We start from the raw sequence: 22,002 nt of genomic DNA, 5'->3' as shown, positions 1-22,002 counted from the left end.
CATCTCAGGAAAAATTCCTTGTACTACTTTTAAACAAGGTAAAAATCACATAAACTAAGGATGAATTGGCAATCTGATTTTATTTTTCTTTGTAACTTTGAAGAAACTTTTTAAATAGACAAAAAGGAAAGTGTGGTTATATTAGGGAAGAGAACACAGGAGACTCCAGAGAAAGGAGTTGATCTGTGAAGCCTCAGTTATCTGGAATGATCCAGTACCTGTACCCTGCTAAACCCATGAAGAAGCTACAGTGAGACACCCAATCTGTAGCTGTAAAGTGACTTAAGACATCTCTGTGGCAAGGGAAATGGCTCCTTGGTAGCAATTTTGTTGGATCCAAGCAAATGCTCCCTGTCAAGGCTACATTTTATAAACATTGATTTTCACAAAGACAACAGCACACAAAAATAGGAATTCTTCTATTATGCAATCAAGAATATGGAAGGAAAAAATCAATAAGAGTATTTTATACAACTGTTACATTGTGGTACTGCCTTGTAAGAATTAATTTCATTCTTCAGGAGGTTTCCATAAGAGTCAGCTATAAAACCTTGGAGAGCAGCTGATGCAAGCTAAATCACTCAGTGAGGGATGTAAACTGCTCTAAAGGTCTCCACAGGAGAGTTCTGTGATGACTTACTCAGCTCAACCTCTCCATTTATTTCTGTTAAACTGTGTGATGTACTCGGGTCCCACACACACCCCTGGCATGGGCAGCACAGGTACAGCTGTGGTCAAACAGTGTGTGCACACAGGTCTTGTGGGGACCAAACACTGGGGCCAGCACGGCCCACCAGCCTGGCAGGGAGGGGATTGTCCCACTCTGCTCTGCCCTGGGGCGGCCTCACCTCAACATTGGGGCAGTTTGGGGGGACACAATGGAGGGAAGGGATTGAGCCATTGGAGAGTGTCCAAAGGAGGGACACGGAGATGGGGAAGGGCCTTGATTTGAAGGCATGGGAGGACACTGAGGGCACTTGGTGTGTTCAGCTGGAGCAGAGGAGACTGAGGGGAGAGCTCAGTGCAGTTCCAATTCCTGGGCAGGGGCAGAGGAGGGGCAGGGACTGAGCTCTGCTCTGGGGGGACCAGGGCCAGCAGCCAGGGAATGGCTGGAGCTGTGTCAGGGCAGGCTCAGGTTGGATCTCAGCAAAGGTTCTTCCCCCAGAGGCTGGTTGGGCACTGCCCAGGCTCCCCAGGGCAGTGGGCACAGCCCCAAGGCTGCCAGAGCTCCAGGAGGGTTTGGATGATCCTCTGGGGCACAGGGGGTGACTCTTGGGGCTGGACCTGTGCAGGGCCAGGAGTTGGACTCGATGCTCCTTGTGGGTCCTTTCCAGCCCAGCACATTCTGTGAAAATACTCTGCTCTTAGTAGGGCAAATGAGCTGCAGGGAGCTGTGCTCCTTTGGTTCTCACTCCTGTGTGGCCCTGTGATGTGTTTGTAGCCAGGACAGCCAACTGGAGACAGTCAGTCAGATGAAAACAGTCAGATAAGCTGCTCTAGACCATGGGGAAAAGTACAAAAAGTACCAGTGAAAAGAAATGGAAGAGAAAATTTGTATGTTAAAAGAGCAGGCAATAAACTGGGGAAATCCATATGTAAGATAGAGAATACTGTGCAACTGTTTTCAAGAGAAACTTGAAAACTGGGTCCAGGTCAGTCATTGCAGTGCCCAGTGTCTACCTGCACCTGATACCATTCACCACTTCAGCTTTCATCTTCTCACATTCAAACCCACACAGATGTCTGCATATTTGGACTATAAAAACATGGCACATGAGGAGCTCTGAGACGAGTGAAAACATCCTGAAGACATGGCAGGAAACAGCTCCACAAAATGGAGTTGTAAATGGTTGGATTTAGAAAAAGGAAGAAGGGGGAATGACAATACTTGAGAGGAAAGAAAAGACAGCCTGAATAAAATTTTATCTATAAATGATAGCCAGTGTGTATGTGACAGTTTAATGTGCTCCCAATCCAATCAGCCTTCTTTCTTTTTTAGGAAAATACTAAGATTTCCTTAAAGATAAGAAAACACTGCTGCTTATGCAAATATCACATTATTCTGTAATCCTGATACCTCTGGACAGTGGCTGACCCTAAGAACGGATTTTCACTGATTCTGTCCTCAAATCATAATTTATCGCTTCAAAGCTGCAGTCATGAAATTCTGTTCTCACTTTTACTGGATTGAATCAAGGATAATTATATCATACTCATGAACTTATGGAAGTCAGAACCAACAAGTGATGGGTGCTTAAAGGGTGGATTTCTTCAACTCAGAGCTAAATGTGAAATACTCGTGATTTCCACAAATTTCTTATGGGTTTTTGACTCCCTCTCAGAAGTGTCTGCTAAGCAGTGAATGACAGGAAGACATAATTCCATTCACTACAGTGAAATGTTTCAAGCTACCTAAAAGAATAAATCTATCTTCCCCAGTCCTCATACTTATGGTTTTATTCCCCTTTGACAGCAGTGATGAGTGAACAGAGCAGCAGCCTAGGACAAATACAGGGGTTCTTCTGAACCTGTCACCAGTTGTGAAACAGAACTAACAACAAATTTGTTTTCCCATCTCTATATGTGGAATAATTTCCTTTATGGTTTAATTTGAGCTCCATTTATTAAAATTGCTATATAAGAACTAACCATCATGGTTAGAAAAGTAAGATTGGAATGCTGAATTGAAACTGGACATGTTAAACTTTGCAGGTTTGAGGAAACTGGATTTTTGAATCTTTAAGGCAAGTTGTCTCTATTATAATACAGGTCTGGAGTCATTGGGAAGTTTTTCCACAAGGAGATATCACTTGAGCATAACGCTTTTGCTATATATTAGTGCATCACTGTGGAGGGGCAGAGCTGCATTTTAGGAGATGTAGAATGAAATGAGAGTTATTTGGTTCCAAGGTGAATGGCTCAATGGCACTGTAAATGTATTTGCTTAAGTAATTTGGCAATTACATTTGCTCATCATTAATAATGACATGCATTTGAACAAGGTGTCGTGCCTTCTTTAATGCATACCAGTGTGTCTGATGTGTCAGTGCCTATTAACAAAAACAGGGCAGAATTACAATCAGTTTGGGTACAGGCTGCACACTCTAGAGCCTCTGATGAACAGGAGGTAGGAGCAGATTAAATGTTAAAACATTCATCACTCCAGAGCTTGCCTACACCTCAGGTTCTTGAAAGAGTATCTTGTTTACCCAGGCAGCTCATCTCTCTTCTTACATTGCATTACGGATGCTGGCAGTTCCCAAATGGGAGATACACTAAGCTGACATCTGTTCTTCATGTGTGTGTTAAAATACTTTATAATGAATCCAGGAACTGCACAAAAATGCTTCACGTGGTGAATATAAGCAGAACAGTGTACTGCCAACCCTGAACACTAAAAGAAGAATGATTCCAGATTTTTTCTATTTTTTAATATTTTACTTAAAAAGAGACTGCCTGTAGTTGTTGATTGACCAGAGAAATTTCAAATTTTATATTCTCAAGATTTGCTTTGCAAACACAAAAGTGTGATGGCTGTATATTGATATTCTCATGCATCAGTGTGACTGCAGGAGCTGAAAGTGGTAATCCTTCTCCCACAGCTACAGAGTGAGAGTCATGAGATTTCCTAGGGAAAAAAATGCAGCTGGGAACCTCTTCCTGGCATAAGGGGGAAAAAAAAGGGTATCTAAGTAAAGAAAGGGATTAAGAAGAAAAAGACAAAAAGGACATACGTAAGGTTAACAACCATGCAAGAGAAAAAGCTTGAGTCAAATATAGGCCAAGATGGCCAAGTGAATAGAAGGAATTTATTTGGAACATTCTCGGGAAAGTGGGGCAGAAAAAGAGGAAGGTGGTACCTGGTTCCCTAGAAGTTTCCCAGCCTTCACACCCCATTTTTTTAATTACTTGTCTTTGACTTTTAAAGCTATACACACTTGGCTGCCTTATGCCAGAAACAGGAACTACATTTTGGAACTCAGCCTGAAACATTAATTCTTGTAATTTATGGTTTGTCCAGGTGAAACAGTGTAGCAGAGAGCAAGAACAGAACGAGACTGCTTTTGACTTTAGTAAACAGGATGTCCCTGTAATACTGCAACAACCACTGAAATGTCAGCAGAAGGAAGGATTTACTGTGGCACAGCAAACACAAAGCCTGAGAAAAATGAACTTTGGTGGAGATGCTGATGAAAACAAAAGAGGAAGCACTGTATTGTAGTACATCACCTGCACGATATAAAGCACTCGGTGATAACTGCCCTGCTGTGTACATCTTTGCAGCAGATACAGAGCAAATTACTTTACTGAAGAGAGGCAGATTAAAAGGATAACACCCTTGTACAGGCTAACAAATCAGCTGGAACAATGCACAGATTTTAGGACCTCTATTTCGTTGTTGAAATTTAGTGCCAGAAATCTTTGTTGAAATTTTTAAAGATCTGAGAGTTTTCCCTTTTTTTGTACCCTGTCATTCTACAGCTAATACTGATCCTATATGGAAAGATCTTCATAACAGAAGTACATAGACACAAGAGATTTCAGATGTTCTTTTCTCAATACTAAGAAGGAATAACTGCAATAATGTGCAATATCTCTGGAAAATATACCTAACTGGATTTTCCTGAACACTGTCTGCTTTTTGGGCTTCTCTCTCAGTTTGCTCGAAAACGCCTCAAGACTCCATTCCAGAAAGTGGGTTGAGAGATGCAGAGAAATGCCTGTTTGAAACATAAATTGTGGTCATGGCAGTGTTGGCCAGAAAAACTGGATTTGTTACCCAGTGTGCAGCAAGCCAATAATTACACACCCAAGAGAGACATTGATTATTTATTTCAGAGTTGCTCCAGCCTGGATTCCACAAATCAAGCACAGTAACTCTCAAAACTTTCTGCTATTTATACATTTTAGCAAACAAAGGCAATAATGTCCATTGGCTACAAGTTACACAATTCTCTTATTAATTAGTATTCTATCTCCTATTGGTTAATGATTCTCTCACTTCTCATGCTAATTAGTCCCATGCTCTCAGTCTTTCTCTTCTTTTGAGTCAGGGGGTTTCTTGGGTTGGTGGTCATGACCTGCCCCTGCTGGAATTACCCTTTACCCAGTTGGAGCTGATCCAGCACAATCACTGAGTTGTCTTTATTAGTTTCTTCCTTATGTTGGGGATTCTGCCAAATGTCCTTGTGGCCTGTAAATTCTGCATTCTTTGTGTGCCCAAATCAGTGGTACATCCTTCTTCTCAAGCCTTGTTAACCTCCCCCAAGTCTGAGATCATTGAAACACATCCAGCCCTAAACCTTAACAAGGCAATTCTACCGACAATTAATTTGTCTTTCTAACTAATACCTGGACATCACTTAGACTTTGTTGGCTGCTTTCTGTTCCACAGATTAAATCTCCCTCCTTGTTGACTAGGCTTGAAAGTATACAATGATCAAGCATCAAAGAACATCCTTTCCTAATAAAATTTTATATATTCCACATTTTAGACTCTCGATGATGAGGTCTTTTGAGTAGAATCCTGTAAGGAATGGGGTTCCTATGAGGGCTGGATTGCTGATGGTTAGGCATGAAGTGGTTGTTGCAAGTATTTTTTGTAGGCCTTCTGTTGTTTGAACGTTATTCTCTCCGTTGAGGTTGTGGATAATGGACCCTGAGCAGAGTACTAATATTGCGCTAAAGAATTAATGGGTTGAGGTGCGGAGGAAAGCTGGATGAGGCAGGTTTAGTCTGACTGTGTTATTAGGCCTAATTGACTTGATGTGGAGAAGGCAATGATTTTTTTCGATACGGTTTTGCGGATGTGGGGGCAAACAGTGTGGAGATGGTGCCGAGGAATGGGCACAAGGCAGGGCGGTGCTGGGGAACACGGGGAGCGCGAGTGAAGGGGAACGCTCCGGGTGCGACGGGTTCTGCAGGGCTCAGCTGCTCAGCACTGCAGGTACTGCCCGGGCTGAGAGATGGAGAGCAGTGCCTCTTTCGGACGGGACTCCCGAGAGCGGCCTCACATTCCGGACGCATCCCCGAGGGAAAGGACGCATCCCCGAGGGAAAGAACCCACCCCTGAGGGAAAGAACCCACCCCCGAGGGAAAGAACCCAGCCCTGAGGGAAAGAACTCATCCCTGAGGGAAGGAACTCATCCCCGAGGGAAAGAACCCACCCCTGAGGGAAAGGGCCGCCCCTGAGGGAAAGAACCCAGCCCTGAGGGAAAGAACCCACCCCTGAGGGAAAGGGCCGCCCCGCTGCCGCCGCCCCGCCTCCCTCAGCCCGCGCGTGCGCGGCGGGAGCGGGGCCATGGCGCGGCCGGGCCGGGCCGCGGCCAAGGAGCAGCGCTACGACCGCCAGCTCAGGTACGGGGGAAAGGGCTGCGCCGGGCCCGCCGAGGGGAGCGGGGTGTGCCGGGCCTGCCCTGCCCCTGCCCGGTGGAGAGCGAGCCCGCGGCTCTCTGTGCTCAGCCCGCGGAGGGCAGAGGCCCCGGGAGGAGCCCGGGGAGGGAGCTGGGCCGTGTCCGAACTGAGGGGGCCCTGTACCGGGCTCCCGGGCAGCGCCGTGAGCGCTTGTGCTGGCACAGGGGAAATTTATATGTGTATATATTTGGCACCCCCACTTTAAAGAGAGAGAGAGCGAGAGAGAGACATATATATATGTATGCCTATTATAGAATCAACCAGGTTGGAAAAGACCTCCGAGATCATCAAGCGCAACCCTCGATCCAACCCCGCTGTGGTTCCCAGCCCATGGCACTGATGCCACATCCAGTCTCACCTTCAACACCTCCAGGGACGGGGACTCCACCCCCTCCCTGCCCAGCCCATTCCAGTGGCTGAGCACTCTCTCTGTAAAAAATTTCTTTCTAATATCCAACCTAAACCTTCCCTGGCAGAGCTTAAGACTGTATATATGTATGTATATATATTTATATATAGAATAGAATCATAGAATATGTTGAGTTGGGTCCTGACCCATCAGGATCATTGAGTCCAACTCCTGGCCCTGCACAGACACCTCAGCAATCCCACCCTGTCTCCTGGAGCTCTGGCAGCCTTGGGGCTGTGCCCACTGCCCTGGGGAGCCTGGGCAGTGCCCAACCAGCCTCTGGGGGAAGAACCTTTGGCTGAGATCCAACCTGAGCCTGCCCTGACACAGCTCCAGCCATTCCCTGGCTGCTGTCCCTGGTCCCCCCAGAGCAGAGATCAGTCCCTGGCCCCCTCCTCTGCCCCTTGCCCAGGAATTGGAACTGCCCTTGAGCTTCCCCTCAGTCTCCTCTGCTCCAGCTGAACACACCAAGTGCCCTCAGTGTCCTCCCACGCCTTCAAATCCAGGCCCTTCCCCATCTCTTTGCCCTCCTTTGGACACTCTCCAATGGCTCAATCCCTTCCCTCCATTGTGTCCCCCCAAACTGCCCCAATGTTGAGGTGAGGCCGCCCCAGGGCAGAGCAGAGTGGGACAGTCCCCTCCCTGGTGCCCCAGGACAGGGATGTCCCTCCTGGCTGCCAGGGCACTGCTGACTCAGGGACAACTGGCACCACCAGGACCCCCAGGGCCCTTTCCCAGCTCTGCTCTCCAGCCTCTCCTTCCCAGTCTGTCCGTCCATCCGGGGTTGCCCCATCCCAGGGGCAGAATCCAGCACTTCCCCTTGTTAACTTCCCATGGTTGATAATTCCCAGCCCTCGGATCTGTCCAGGTCTCTCTGCAGGCCCTCCCTGCCTTTGAGGGACTTGACAGCCCCTCCCAGTTCTGTGTCATCTCCAAACTTGCTCAGTGCCCCTTCCAGTCCTGAGTCCAAGTCATTGATGGAGATGTTGGAGAGCACAGTTTAATTCTTTTTTGTTTCTTTGTATTGCCTTTGCAATAAATACCTTCATTATGTATTGGTTTCCCTCCCAATACAGACTGTGGGGTGACCATGGCCAGGAAGCATTAGAATCTGCCCATGTTTGTGTGATAAATGCAACAGCAACAGGAACTGAAATACTCAAAAACTTAGTGCTGCCAGGTAAGTAGGTATTTCTCCTGTACATTCTTGGGAATGTATCTGATAACTCCATAATGCCAACTTATTAATAACAATTTTTTTCCCCAAGGTATTGGTTCCTTTACAATTGTTGATGGGAATCGAGTCTCTGGAGAAGATGTTGGAAATAAGTAGGTTTTTTACTGACTTTTGTTACAAATTGAGAAGTAAGAGGGTTTAAAAGGTAGTTCCATCTCTGCATTTGTTAAGAAATTCTGTAAAATTCTTTTAAAAGCCTCTGTATGTTTCTCCAAGTCTTTGTGGGTTTGGAAGTTGGTGACATACAGCATGCATGGTCATTTTGACATTGACTGCTAAAATTCTTTTAGTTCCTAGTTTTTGGACCTTACAGGTCTATTTGCTTCACATATCAAGTTTATAAAGACAATGCTCTACTCAATATAAAAATATTTAAAATTAACTCATTTGATGTAATCTTGAGCTATGACAGAGGAAGACTTGTTTGTGTTTCAGTGTGGCTAAATATGTTTTCACTGATTGTGAGGAAAATACAACAGTGATGGTGAAAAGAAAGGCAGATTTAAGGGGGAATGTGGCATGAGAGTCAGCAACATGTTCTGCAGTACAAAATGTAATTTACTGCTGTTTTTTCTTCAGTGTAAAAGTTCACATGTAATTCCCTCTTGTCTCCTTTTCAGTTTCTTTCTACAAAAAAGCCATATTGGTCAGGTAAGGAGATAATAAATGTCACTTTAGGTGTGCTGAAAGCACAGAAGGGTTGGGTACTCAAATGCAGTATAATGAATAATTCTAAAAATATATATGTATAGGTTAAAGTCTGTTTATTCTGTGAGAGAGTTCCCCATGCTTACTTTTTAGTTGCTCATAAGTGAGAAGATCAACTCAGTTGGGGCAAGATTGAATAGAAAAAAATGAAGAGGTTATGATTAAGAAAATCTTTGGAAGGTCATTGTGGTTAAAAGAATAAAGCTAAGATTAGTGAAGTGAATGGGGGAAAAATTGTCACAAAGACAGAGTACAGGAGTCCTAGATAACTCCTGGAAACTAATAAAATTGGAAATTAGGAAATAGCTGTCACATAATTTGTGTTTTTAAAATCATACTACTGAAAGTGCTCTCAAACACTGCCTGCTGTTATGGGATTTATTTTTGCTTCAGATAAGAAAGACTTGGAATAAGGAGCTCTAGTTTATGATGAGTTTTGTTATGGGGTGGTTTTAGGGGTTGTTTTGTTGTTGTGTTTGGTATTTTTAGCATGTGGCATTATGTACCATTGCTATACTGTATAAATTACATTTCATTTTAATTGTTCCTAACCAGAGTCGTGCCCAGAGTGCCATGGAGCTCCTGCAGGAGTTGAATAGTGATGTTTCTGGAAATTTTGTTGAAGAGGTTTGTATTCCTAAATTGGTCATGTGTGTGTGTTATTCAGTGTGATAAAAGCATGGTGCAATAGCTGCGTGTTGCTTTGTAATGTTGCAGTTGAAGAAGCTTCGTGATAAAACAGCATTTGAGGAAGATGATCTGAAGTTATTTGCGAAGTCAATTTATGTGTTTTAAACATTGTTTTGTAACTTCATCTTAATCTTATAACTTTCACTTTATATTCAATGTTGAACAGACTTGCTCTGTATTCAGAAATTTCCACAGTGTTTCCTGACATATATTTTTTTCTCCTATTTAGAGTCCAGAAAAGCTTCTGGACAACAACCCTTCCTTTTTTAATCGGTTTAACTTGGTGATTGCAACACAGCTACCAGAAAGGTAAAGAAGCATCTAAAGTTATTTGTTTGTTTTTGTACAGTTGTAAAAGCAGATTTAAATTACAGAAAATTGCAGAAAAACTTAAACCAGAAAGGAAAGTTACAGTAAATGATGGGTTTTCTAGAGACATTTTTATATGTTAATACGTAGTTTAAAATCTCTTTCAGATCCATGCCTGGCTCCTAGTGCTGTCTCCAGTGTATTTTCTTGCCAGGCACTCTTTTGTAGTGAGAGTTGTTTCTGTTCCAAAACCACAGTAACAAGTGTCCTTATGTACAGCCTGACAGATCAGAGGGTCTGTGATGCCTTTACATTTCTGCATTTTACTGTTGGTATAACTCTTCCCAATTTACCCCTATGTAATTCTATTTCCCATCTAAGCTTTGCCAAGACCAGTAGTTCTGACTTTTTTTACTCTTTTTAACCCATTCCTTGAGTGCTGCCTGCCAAGAAAAGGTGCAGATGGATAATTGCAACTGGGAGTACTGGGAAACCTGGGGGAGAGGAACTTGCTGCTTCTGCCCCCACAGAGGCAAGAGGTTGTTGGGTAGTTGAATAGTTAAACCTTGCTTTTGCAAGGAAGTGGCTGTTGGTCATTCCTCATCTATTTTGTCCGTCCCCCTTCTCACAGGGGAGCTGGAGGTGCTGTCTCAGGAATAAGATCCTCTCTGAAATGTTGATTCCCTTGGGGAAATGGGGTATTTTCTATGTGCTGATCAAAAACCCCTGGGTGGAACTGCCCCTACTGGAAGTTATGTTTGTGCAAAACATAGATCTGATTCCTTTTTTTGCTCTTTCACAACTCATTGAAGCTTTTTGTGTGATATTTGGAGCATTTGGGAGGATGGGGTGAGACGTAAGTAAGATCATGGATAAACCTATTTCTAATCTAGTGTAAATTCACCTATGAAGTGAATCACCTTATGTGCTTAGGATCATGTGGTGTTAGAGAAGTTGTCTGGGAGAACTCTTTCACAAGTAACTTGTGTAGGAGTTGACTCTTGTCTTCCGTATATCTGAAAAAAGCTGTTTTTCCTTCCAGTACTTTGCTGCGCTTGGCTGAACTTCTCTGGAATTCTAACATTCCTCTGCTGGTCTGCAGGACTTATGGACTGGTTGGTTATATGAGAGTCGTTATTAAAGAACATACAGGTTAGAGGGTTTTCTGAGATAGAGACTTTTCAATGCCTAATGTCACTTTGATTTATTTTTTTTGGTTTATTTTCGTCTCGTGATGTATTTAGTATTTGTTAAGTCCTAGGTAGTTTGCAGTTCATCACCACATTTGAGGAATTATGGACTGCAATAAATAGTAAAACTGGAGATTATCCTGCCATTGACTTACACAGAACACTTGGAGAATTGAGCAGATGGTGCTGTATGTGATGTGGAGCTCTGGTTTGAAGGCCAGACGTAAAGCTGCAAAATACATGGTGTGATTTTGTTCACAGTTGTTGAATCTCACCCTGACAATACATTGGAAGATCTGAGACTGGACAAACCATTTCCAGAACTGACAGAACACATTCAGTCCTACGACTTGGATCACATGGACAAGAAGGTTGGTGTGTGCCTGCACCGTGTTCCCCCAGCTGGAGGCAAACCCAGGACAGGGGTTCTGTGGAAATGGCCCTTGGCAGGTGACTCTGCTGCCAGGGCTCATCTGAACGGAGGCAGCTGGAGAATCAGTCAGCAGGCACTATTTTCTTGCCTCTGCCCCAAATGCTACAGTCTGTATTTAAATCTTAAGCAGGTGGGGGTCTTTGGAAGCAAGGATATTCTTGGACAACTTGATCTTTTATTAGATTGAATACCCCTCACACCTTTATTTTTAATTTGTTTTTTGATTTTTATGATTCCCTGCTGCTGCAGAGCTTTGCAGTGAGGGTGTTTGTGCATAGTGTGAGTTTTCCACTCCAGGAAAATACTGGAGAACTTGGCTCAGACAAGTAAAGTAATAATAATTTTTTAAGTAAACTAATAATTTATTAATTTGCTTTATGGTAGTTAGAGAACATTATGGCTGAATCAAAATCTGGAACATGTCCTGTGTCTTCAGAGCAGTGGAACGGATGTTAGGAGTTTACATTTAAAATAGGTTTTTAATTTGTCCTGTTTTTTATCTTTTCTCAACTTGACAAAGATCTCTCTGGTGTTCAATTACAGGACCACAGCCACACTCCATGGGTTGTGATTGTAGCCAAGTATCTGACAAAATGGTTCAATGAGGTATGTTGCAAAACTATTACTATTGTTGATCTGTCTTTTCTACCCTAATATATTATTTTGGCAGTGTGTAACATAAAACAAGGTGGAATCTTAAAAATTACTAATTGAAATACAAGTGAATGTATGTGAGCAGTGACACTCCTGGAGTTCAGTCTGAACACAGTGAGGTTGGTAGTAGGTATTTTAAAGACAACATCTTTTTGTGTTTTTGAATTCAGAAAAGTGAACAGCTGCCCAAAAGTTACAAGGAAAAAGAAGCCTTCAGACAACTGATTCGACAAGGTAATGAAGGCCCCAGGAGTCACTTATCCATACTGGCAGAAATAAGGTGGTGTCTGAAAAATAATCAGAAGTTTTCTCAGGGTTAATTTATGAAAAATTTGCTGGAATATTCAGTAGGATTCTTCTGCTAAAGGATTGTTTTGTACAGGTGGATCTTGAGATCCCAGATTTGCTTATTTTGGCAGTGTTTCATGATGTTTAAGATCCAGAGTATGTTTTGATTTGGGAGGGAGGACAGGCCTCAAGAGAAGAACCTGTAGAAGATCTGATAAAGAGGAAAGAAAGTGGCTCTTGACACACTGGAATTGTCTTTTACTGCAAGTATTTGGTGGGTCTGTTGACCCCCAGACACTTGTTAATCTTTGCATCTCTAAGTTACCAGTCGAGACACAAAGGTTACGTAGCCCCTGAATGCACTGTAACCAGTATGTGAACAACTCCAGTTTTGCAGGTGGTTCAGTTTAATACCTTTTGTGGGTGCTAAAATTAATGTGGAGGTTTTAAGATCTATAAATATATTGTCTTAAATGATTGTAGAATAAAAGCAGTAACCAAATTTTTGGTATTTCCTCACTTGAAGGTGGCCTGTGTGCAAATTCTGGGTGGTTCTGCCATCCTTATCCCCGGGCTGTGTGAGGGAACTGAACTGATCTGATCTGTCGTTGAACCTTTGGTTAAATCAGGGGTTTAGTGGAGCCCATTTCTGGATCTGGTTTGCTGTGTGGGTACATAAGTGCCAAATTTGAGCAAAAAAACCCCAGGAAAACATGACTGGGGATGGGAAGGAGAGTTGAACTGTTAATTTAGTGCTTATGAAACTTCATTATCTCTTTCTCACACAAATAAACTGGTTTTTTTGTGATAAGTAAATGAATCATATGCAGAATGTACAAGAAGTTAGTTTTATCAGTGCATCTTTGACTTTTTTCTTGAGATTTATTTTTCTTTTTTTGCTGATTAGCTGTTATGCCATAAATACACCCAAAGCCAGTCTGCCCTGTTGGTAAGATGTACTTACTGACAAGATGTAATTCAAGTGGTTGAGTATTTCAAATTTTTCTTTCAATAAGGTATCTTAAAGAATGAAAATGGAACCCCAGAAGATGAGGAAAACTTTGAAGAAGCTATAAAAAATGTGAACACAGTGTTGAATACTACAGAGGTAAAATAAACATTTCTGTGATAAAACTGAATAAATTTCAACTGCATCATTTCCTCAGAAAATATTATGCACTTCTAGTACAGGAATTCCATTTGTAACATTTCTATTTAAGTAAAACAGGATTGATAGAATGGTTAGCATTGAAATTGTGTAGTTAAATAGACCTGGACTAGCTGTAGCTCATGGAAGTTCTGTTGTTTCCTTGCTCCTGAAGACTTGAATTCAAGTCTAGAATGAGTCGGTTCATTAGCAGTGAGTTCTTGTCTCAGTCCTTTCATCCTGAAGAAACGTTATGAAATTCCCTTTATAAACTGATCAAACTTAAAAATCTTAAAAGTGAAGTTTTTTCATTGTTTTTAGATAATTCTGAAGTAGCAACTTGTGGTTTAGAACTAAGATTTGATTTCCTTAATCTCTCATTGATGGTAGATTGCAAAAGCTACATGGGGTAAAGGCAGAATTCTGTGACTGTTTCTAGATTACATTCTGGTTTTATTTGAACTGTGCTGATCCCTGCTTGGACTGTGCTGATCCCTGATCACATTAAGTCTCCCAAGAAAGCAGCAGGTAGCACTGAGTGCTGTCACACAGGGCACTACAAGCCATGGCACAGGATATTAATATCTGTGGGAGTTTATATGCAGTTAAAAGCAGTCCCTTTTGCAGCCTCTCTCTCCTTCCCTGGCCTGTTTGCTGCTCTGCCCCAGCAGGTAGGATGGGCACTTGGGACAGTTGCTGCCACTGTTCTTTAAAATCCTCTATGTAAAGATGGAAATAAGGTGAGGTTTTGTTTGTAACATCGATCCTGAGCAGAACATGTTATTAGGGCTAATATTTGAAATATGTCTGAGGCAGCACTGACTGTGTAGGATTCAGAGGAGATTTTGGTATGAAACTGAGGTCACATAGAGTTGGTCACCTACGTAATGAGTATTGAGATAATTCAAGAAAACAAAAGACAAGTAATTACAAACCCAATGTATTTATTTTCATAGGTTCCAAGAGGCATTCAGGAGCTTTTTGATGATGATTGCTGTGTGAAGCTCACAGAGCAGGTATGAGTACTTCTGGGCAAGACTTGAATGTATAAATAATGTCTGTGTACATGAGTGTCTCTTGTGCATTTGCAGTCACCTTCCTTCTGGATTTTGGTTCGAGCTTTAAAGGAATTTGTGGCAAATGAAGGGCAAGGAAGCTTGCCTGTGAGGGGCACTATTCCTGATATGATTGCAGACTCCAGTAAATTTATCAAACTGCAAAATGTGTAAGTATACAGTTATTTACTAACTAGTTCCTAATGCTAGTAGATGGTGCTGAGTTCAGAGCTCTCAGAGTGCAGGAATGCCTGTGTTTAGAGCCAAAGGCGTGTGTGTGGGGCTGGGCTGAGGGCTGTGGGAAGCACAGCAGCCTGGGCTGTCCCTGGGTAGGTGCCATCTGCGCATGGGAAGTGGAGCTGAAGCCTTCAATGCATCCCAGTTTCCCAGGGCTGGGTGGGGAGTGATCACCTGGTTTCAGATCTAGTAAAGACCTTCCTATAGATAGTAGATCTCATAGCCCAGATGCTGCTGTCCAGAGCAAATTTCTGCTTAAAGACAACCTTTTTTTTTTTCCCTCAAAATATATGTTAACCTAAAATAATATGGTTACAGAAATTCTAGTTTTCTAAATCCTTAGTTCAAATTAATGCCCTTGGAAGGGATTGCCTGGTAAATAAGGAAGGGCAGAGACTTTGTGAAGAAACAATAACTGCAAATTCCATACGGCATCAGTGTGGATGAAGATTTTAGGATGATGTATCTTCAATATGAACTTACTGTTCCTGTGCACCCTGGACATGGTACAATTGTTTGGCCAAACAGACTTTTACAGCATTGCCCCATTTTCTTTGCAGTTGAGTATTTCATCCACCTTTTTTTATCTTTACAATGAAACAGTATCCTGTTGAAGACTTTGTTAACTTATTGTCTGTGCAGTTGTACTGTTGAATCAGAAAGTAAAATCTAATAGATTTTGGAGTAAAATCTAATAGATCCCCATAAATCTAAAACACAACCTCTACTAGAAAAAGGATTGTGTGCCTTTAATAGTGTTTACTACCCAAAATGGAATCTGTGCATTTAGAGAGGCATTCCTCAGAGCTGTGACAAATAGCATTAAAACGTGACGTAAAAATACAAATCGTCACATGTCTAAAATAACTGATTGCTATCAGTTCAGGAATATAATTATAGTAAACCCAGAAACTTGTATCAGTGTTTTGCTTAATGAAATCATAATTGCTTGAATTTGCACAGATACCCTAATTTGTAAATCTGAATTCTCTAAGTATCCTGAATTGGCAAACCATTATGTCCTTCTCAAATAGTTCTCAAATAGTAAGCATTGCAGGATTTTAATTCACAGATAAAACAACTACAGTTCCTTAAAATGAGCTCTTAAATTGAATTTTATTAAGTATTGTGGTGTTGAGATGTTTGCAGTGTCATACTTCTTAACTGAACTAAAATATTAATGGCTGCAGACATTAAAACACGAAATTACTAAAATATTAGAAACCAGATGAAGGATGTGGAGCTGCTTACTTAGTGTTTTTCCTCTGTAGTAGTACTAGTTTTAGCAAACAGTTCTGCATGTTGAGCCACATGTTGCATGAACAGCTCAGCCATGTCAGACAGGAGGGAACAAGTGCCTTCCTGGCCCTGAGGGAGCTCACGTCTGTTCGTGTGTATTTTGTCTTTATAATGTCAAACAACAAGAAATGCTCTCCACTGTGAAGTCACTGGCTTTGTGCTGTAGTGATTGACTGGTTTGTTTTTGGCAGATACCGGGAGAAAGCCAAGAAGGACATTGCTGCTGTGGGGGCACATGCTGCTAAATTGCTACAGTCCCTGGGCAAGGTGAGTCCAAACGTACAGCCATCCTGGCAGGGGGAAAAGAGCTTTTCCCTGATGTTCTGTGCAGAAATGAGTCACAGGAGACATAGGGAAAGAAAGGCTTAACTGCCCCTTTCTGTTCAAAAGGTTAAAGTAAGTTCTGATGAAATGAAATATCTGTGGTCTGCTTTATTTTATCACTTTTGGTTTGATCATATAAAAGTGCATACAGGTATATATTATTTATGATTTAAGATACCTCTTTTTGGTACATTAGTGACTAGTTATTTCACAATAAAGATATTAATATATCTGAAAGCATGAATTCTCTGGTCATTGTATGTACTGAATGAGTATATTCTCTCTTTTAGGCACCAGAGTCTATTTCAGAGAGAGAATTAAAATTGCTTTGTGAGTATGCTTGGATTCTGTTGTTGGGTTTATGCAAATGATCAAATAACCACAAACTTCTGAATGATAATGATAATGTAGTTATTAAATAGTAAGTCAATATTTAAATTTTTCAAATAGGTGATTTGCATCCCTCATCTTCAGTGGAAGTAACAGATGTTCAGCATCTCTCAGTAGTGAATCTATAACAGTTGGCTTTTAAAAGATTATATATTTTTTCAGCTCCAAACAAGAGGGAGCAGCTTCCTCTGCTCTGTGTGATGAGTACCTAAGTAGTCTTGCTCTGTAAACTTCTGGTATTCTGAAAAGGTAAAGCAGTTGATAGCATTTCAGGTTGTGTCTGTTCTGGATATGTGCACATGTCCTGCTGCAGCCTGGCTGAGTCTCCTTGCAGCTGGAAAATGTCCCTGTAAGCACAGAGCCAAGAGCAGGCTGTCCCTGTGCTGGGAAAGCATTCGCTGGGAGTTTGGGAACCTCCCAGTTGCTGCTTTTTCAGTGCTCAGCAGTAGCTGCCTGTTGGGTTGTTTCGTAGCAATGATACAGGAAAAGAACCTTTTCAGTCTGGTGGCTGCACTGTTGAAATATTAATTGAGAACACATGAGGCAGCATTAGATGTAGTGGAAGGTGAAAAGAACCCGTGTCCATTTGCAGCCTGGAAGAGGAAACATGGATTTGATGGCTGTGGCTGCTGTTACATTAACATGGCAGATGTGGATTCCAGAAGTACACAAGCACCAAGTATTTCACTAAAATACTTGTGACACAGACCTAAATGTAATTTAATAGATTTTTAGTACTATAAGGTACCAGAAGAAACAGAAAAGAGTGAAATGAAGTGCTGGTCAGTTCTGGTCTCTCCCATGTAACACATGAGAGGGACAGACTTACAAAGCTGTGGTGAGATGAGGTTGTTGATGCTCCTCCCCTGCCCCCTGCCAGGCAGCAACGCAGCCTTCCTGCGGGTGGTGCGGTGCCGGTCCCTGGCCGAGGAGCACAGCCTGAACACCTTCAACAGGGACGAAATCAGTGAGTACTGCCCCCAGCTTAGAATGACTCTGGGATGAAAAAGAATTTGCCTGTTACGTGTTCTATTGCATTTATGCAGTTTTATGATTTGGCATCAACTAGAAGTGTGGAGTTTTTAAGTCTAGAATGTTGATTTCAGTTTGATTTTGAAATTTCAAAAATGGCCTTACGGATTGTTCCATGCTTCAGTTTGTTGGGGTTTTTTTCTTGCAGATTTTAATTTTGGTAGTATATAAATAAAACACTGTTTTCTTCAAACTTCTCTGTACCTCAGTTATTTCTGACAGATCTAGAAAGGTGCTTTCACCTGACCAAATGAGAATAATTGTTTTGTCCTCTGCCAGCTTATCTGTTCAGTATGTGAACTAGCAAACTGGTTACTTAATACTGCTTTTTTTGTTGTTTTGAACCTACATAAATTAAAAAAAAAAAGCTGGAAATACTTTTTCATCACAGTTTGTTGAATTTAAGCTTATACAAGTCCCCTGTTTTGGACAAAATGTATGTACATTTAGTGTAATATTTATATAATAGTTATATATCATTTAAGTGAAAGCTCCTTGAATTAGTTGGTAATATACGATGTCATTTAAGTAGTAGTCAGCATTTACAAATACTGCTGAGCTGCATGGAAAAGGATTTAAGACCTGTTTCATAATTATTGTCATTACAGTTAAATATTTAAAGCATGTTTTTCACATCCCAGAGTAAGAAGTAGAATGTATTCCATTTAAATTAGAGCAGCTGCCAGAGTTGAAATGTGAATATCATCACTGTATAGTTTATATCAAATACAAAAAGTATGGTTTTGTCATAAAATTTGGAGGCAAAACTGCATATCTGGCACTGAGATTCTCAGTTGCAGGTTGTTGTCGTTAGGGTTTTTTTTTTCCTGCAGATTTTACAGTTTAAGCATGGGTAATACTTGTTTTCAGGTAATGCAAACCTTTCCTTTTTCCATTTCATCTGTACTGATTAACTGGTTCTCTTGCTATTCCCAGTTTCCCACATGGATAACCCAGACAGTGAGATAGTGCTGTACTTGATGCTGAGGGCTGTAAATAGATTTTACAAGCAGCATGGGAGATATCCAGGTATGTTAACACAGAGTTACTTCATGTCAGCAAAAGAAATACAAAGATCCAATAGTTACTGTAATAGTGAAGTTATAAACTACAAATACAGCATTAGTTGTGGTTTTGTTTCCATATTAATATAACTTTAAGAATTAAAGTGAGAATTTTTTCTCTTTGGGAACTGAAGGAATTCATCTGAATTAATACCACTGAGATGGGTTGCATGGATTACAAGCCAGTTCAGCTGCACAGAAATTTGTCATTGTCATGAGTAGCATCAACAAAATATTCAATCATTATTAGTCTAGTGTTAATAATATTAGTCAGCTTAGAAACTTTTCAGAAAAATGAAATACTTACGCTGCCGTTTGACCCCGTTAACTTTGCACATGGTGTTACAGTTGTGTGATTAAACACTTCACTTCCCTCCCAGGTGTCTACAACTACCAGGTGGAAGATGATACTGGAAAACTAAAATCTTGCCTTACTGGTTTCCTCCAAGAGCACGGGCTGTCGGTGGCGGTGAAGGATGACTATGTCCAGGAGTTGTAAGTGTTGTGGTTGGGGTGTGGCTGTGTTGGTGGCACCACTGGCACGTTCTGACTGTCGCTCTCCTGCCCAGCTGTCGCTATGGAGCTGCTGAGCCACACGCTGTTGCTGCCTTCGTGGGAGGTAAGGATGGCACTGATCTCAGAGGGCACACGCTCTGGGACGTGCCCGAGGCAGGAGCGCTGCTGCTTTAACTGCCTGCTGTTGGCAGAGCAAAGGCTGTAGTCAAAGGCAGCACTAGGACAAAATCCTCCCCTTCATTCATACTCCTGGAGCATATGGAGTAAGTGGGCACAGCAAGGGTTTAAAGGCAGTGAAAGAAACCAAGTAAACTTAAAAACAATCACAGTAGATCCATTCTAGGAGCTTAAAAATGTTTAAAAATAGTGCTTGAAAGAGGCTTCATTTTTTTTAAAGGAAAGCAATAACTGTAGTAATTTTAAAATTATTCAGTACACGTCTTCTGTTAAATTAACACAATATACTTACATAAAATATCTATGTAATATAAATAGCCTTGATTTCTTACCTTCATTCAGGCTATGGGTATTGTCAAAATGACATATGTTTTAATGGGTGCTCAAAATTGATGCATCAGTTAACTTACCTCCTTTATTTGGCTTCATGCAGTGCTGAAGATAATTATGTTTTAAATACTCTAGGTATTTTCTCTGATTAAGTGAAACTTGACATGTACTGTGCTTCAGAAAAATATGTAAAGGCAACTTCTGAAGAAATTACAGAATATTTCATACTACAGGAAAACACAAAGGGAACACAGTGAAGTAGCCCTTCAGTTTATTTTACAGTTTAATTGTACATTTTTTTAATTTAACTTCTCAAATGTATTTTGAGAGGTCTCAACTTGCATGGGTCTGTCTGCTCACGTGTTACTCTGTGTGTACATGGAGAGAAAGTATATATAGCAAAGTGTATGCAAAGCTAACTTTGGAAGTTGCAGCTTTCTGAACCTCTTTAATACTGGGAAGTACTGAAAGGCATTTTTACCTCCTAGGAGGTGTATCAGGCACTTCCTAAATAATTCCAGTGTAGTGAGTTCTAGATAAATAACATTGTTTTACTGTTGTTTAAATAAGACCTGCTAACTGCCTTCTGGTTTTTCTTTTACAGGGGCTGCTGCACAGGAGGTTATCAAAGTCATTACAAGGCAGTTTGTAATTTTTAATAACACCTTTATTTACAATGGAATGTCACAGACTTCAGCAACTTTCCAGCTGTAGGGTAATGATGCCCCAAGGTGCTGCTGCTGCTGTATTTCCAGTTTTTACAGTCTTTACAGTTCTGTAAATACTGTGGTGGTTTGCCACTGACTGGATTGTTCTGTTCTGTATCACCTGCTAATTAAACTTCCTTCATTTGTAATTATCTTTTTGTTGTTGTTGTTGTTGTCCTGAGGATAAAGACTCATTCTAATTTTGGGTGATAAAAACTTGACATGACTTACATGGGGTTGAAAATGCATCAAACGTTGCAACTTCTGGAGCTTTTCTTCAATGACAGACAGCTTTCAATCAACATGGTGAAAATGCACTCCTAGGTGACAGGGTCTGATGAGTTTACTTGCAGTTATCCGTTCCAAGTAATAGCTGGTCTCAAAACAGAATGTATCAAATGGGGGAGGGTGTTCTGTCTGACTATCCACCATCCAATTAATTACAGTCCTTCACTTTGCTGCTAACTTTTTGTTGCAGCTTTTAGAGAGGTCCTTGAAAGGCAGATACTGCTGTGTACCTCCAAAGCGTGTCTGGGTTGCCTCAGGAGTCCCAGCTTCTGAAGATGAGGAATCTTGGTTGGCCTAAGTTGTGATTTTTCTGAACATGGGTTACTGGGAGGCAGTGATTTGGAGATGGATGCTTTACAGGAGCGCTACCTGCTCATCTAAGGAGGTGCTACTGGTCAAAGTGGCCAGAGAATTACAAAATTTGTAAATTCCAGCGAAGGTTCTGATGGCCCGTTTCTAAGGAGCAACTTTCCAACTGTAGGGTAACTAACTGCCAGCCCCTGGTTTTTCTTTGCTCGGGGCTGTGCACAGGAGGTTTTACAGATTTACAGTTCTGTAAAGTTTGTGATTGTTTAATAACACCTTTGCCACTGACTGGATCCCCCTCTGTCCGTCTGTTGCAAATTGCTCCAAGTCTAAAATAACAAATGTAAACCCCCACCCACTCCCTTTAGGAACACGTGAAAACATTACACCAGAAATTGCAGAATTGCAGGAGCAAAGAGTGGTTGTCCCTATACACTCACCATGGACAGTATGGTCTGTCCATAAACCGAATGGGCAGTGGCAGCTGCCAGTGAGTTACCTCGATGCTGACACTGGCTCACAAATAGCTGCTGTGTCGCCAAAAATGTTACGACCCGCCCCAGGAAAAGAGGGGGAGGGGGGTAACCCAGGTTTTATCAAAAATTCCTTTGGGGTGGATTAAAGCGAAACGACACTAAATAATCGGTGTATGAAAACATATATTGATAAGTTCTGAATCAATAGGTAAGCTAACATTTTTGGGTGCTGTCATAATCAATAGGTAAGTTTTGGGTTGTCATAATCAATAGGTAAGCTAACATTTTTGGGTGCTGACTTTCTGGAAAAATTCAGGATAAG

General features: G+C 41.5%; 1 protein-coding gene across 2 annotated transcripts; it reads left to right on the top strand.

Moving 5' to 3' along the window:
* Positions 1–6,261: 6,261 nt before the first annotated feature.
* NAE1 (NEDD8 activating enzyme E1 subunit 1) lies at positions 6,262–20,762 on the top strand. Of its 2 annotated transcripts, XM_027718328.2 has the most exons (20): positions 6,262–6,357; positions 7,900–8,003; positions 8,092–8,152; positions 8,681–8,711; positions 9,324–9,395; positions 9,688–9,767; positions 10,810–10,919; positions 11,219–11,328; positions 11,934–11,996; positions 12,215–12,278; positions 13,349–13,440; positions 14,436–14,495; positions 14,571–14,704; positions 16,262–16,337; positions 16,685–16,724; positions 17,665–17,751; positions 18,753–18,845; positions 19,261–19,375; positions 19,450–19,499; positions 20,508–20,762. In XM_027718328.2, the coding sequence occupies exons 1-20, from the start codon at positions 6,302–6,304 to the stop codon at positions 20,615–20,617; spliced, it is 1,608 nt and encodes a 535-aa protein (XP_027574129.1). In that variant the 5' UTR covers positions 6,262–6,301; the 3' UTR covers positions 20,618–20,762. The 2 variants fall into 2 exon arrangements, with proteins under 2 accessions (XP_027574129.1, XP_039240388.1); XM_039384454.1 differs by lacking the exon at positions 19,450–19,499.
* The last annotated feature ends 1,240 nt before the right edge of the window (positions 20,763–22,002 follow it).

Source organism: Pipra filicauda, unplaced genomic scaffold (assembly GCF_003945595.2).
Source record: "Pipra filicauda isolate LSUMZ 115617 unplaced genomic scaffold, ASM394559v2 scaffold356_size1356884_pilon, whole genome shotgun sequence".
In the NCBI taxonomy this organism is placed as follows: Eukaryota; Metazoa; Chordata; class Aves; order Passeriformes; family Pipridae; genus Pipra; species Pipra filicauda.
This window is presented reverse-complemented; position numbering and strand designations above follow the sequence as displayed.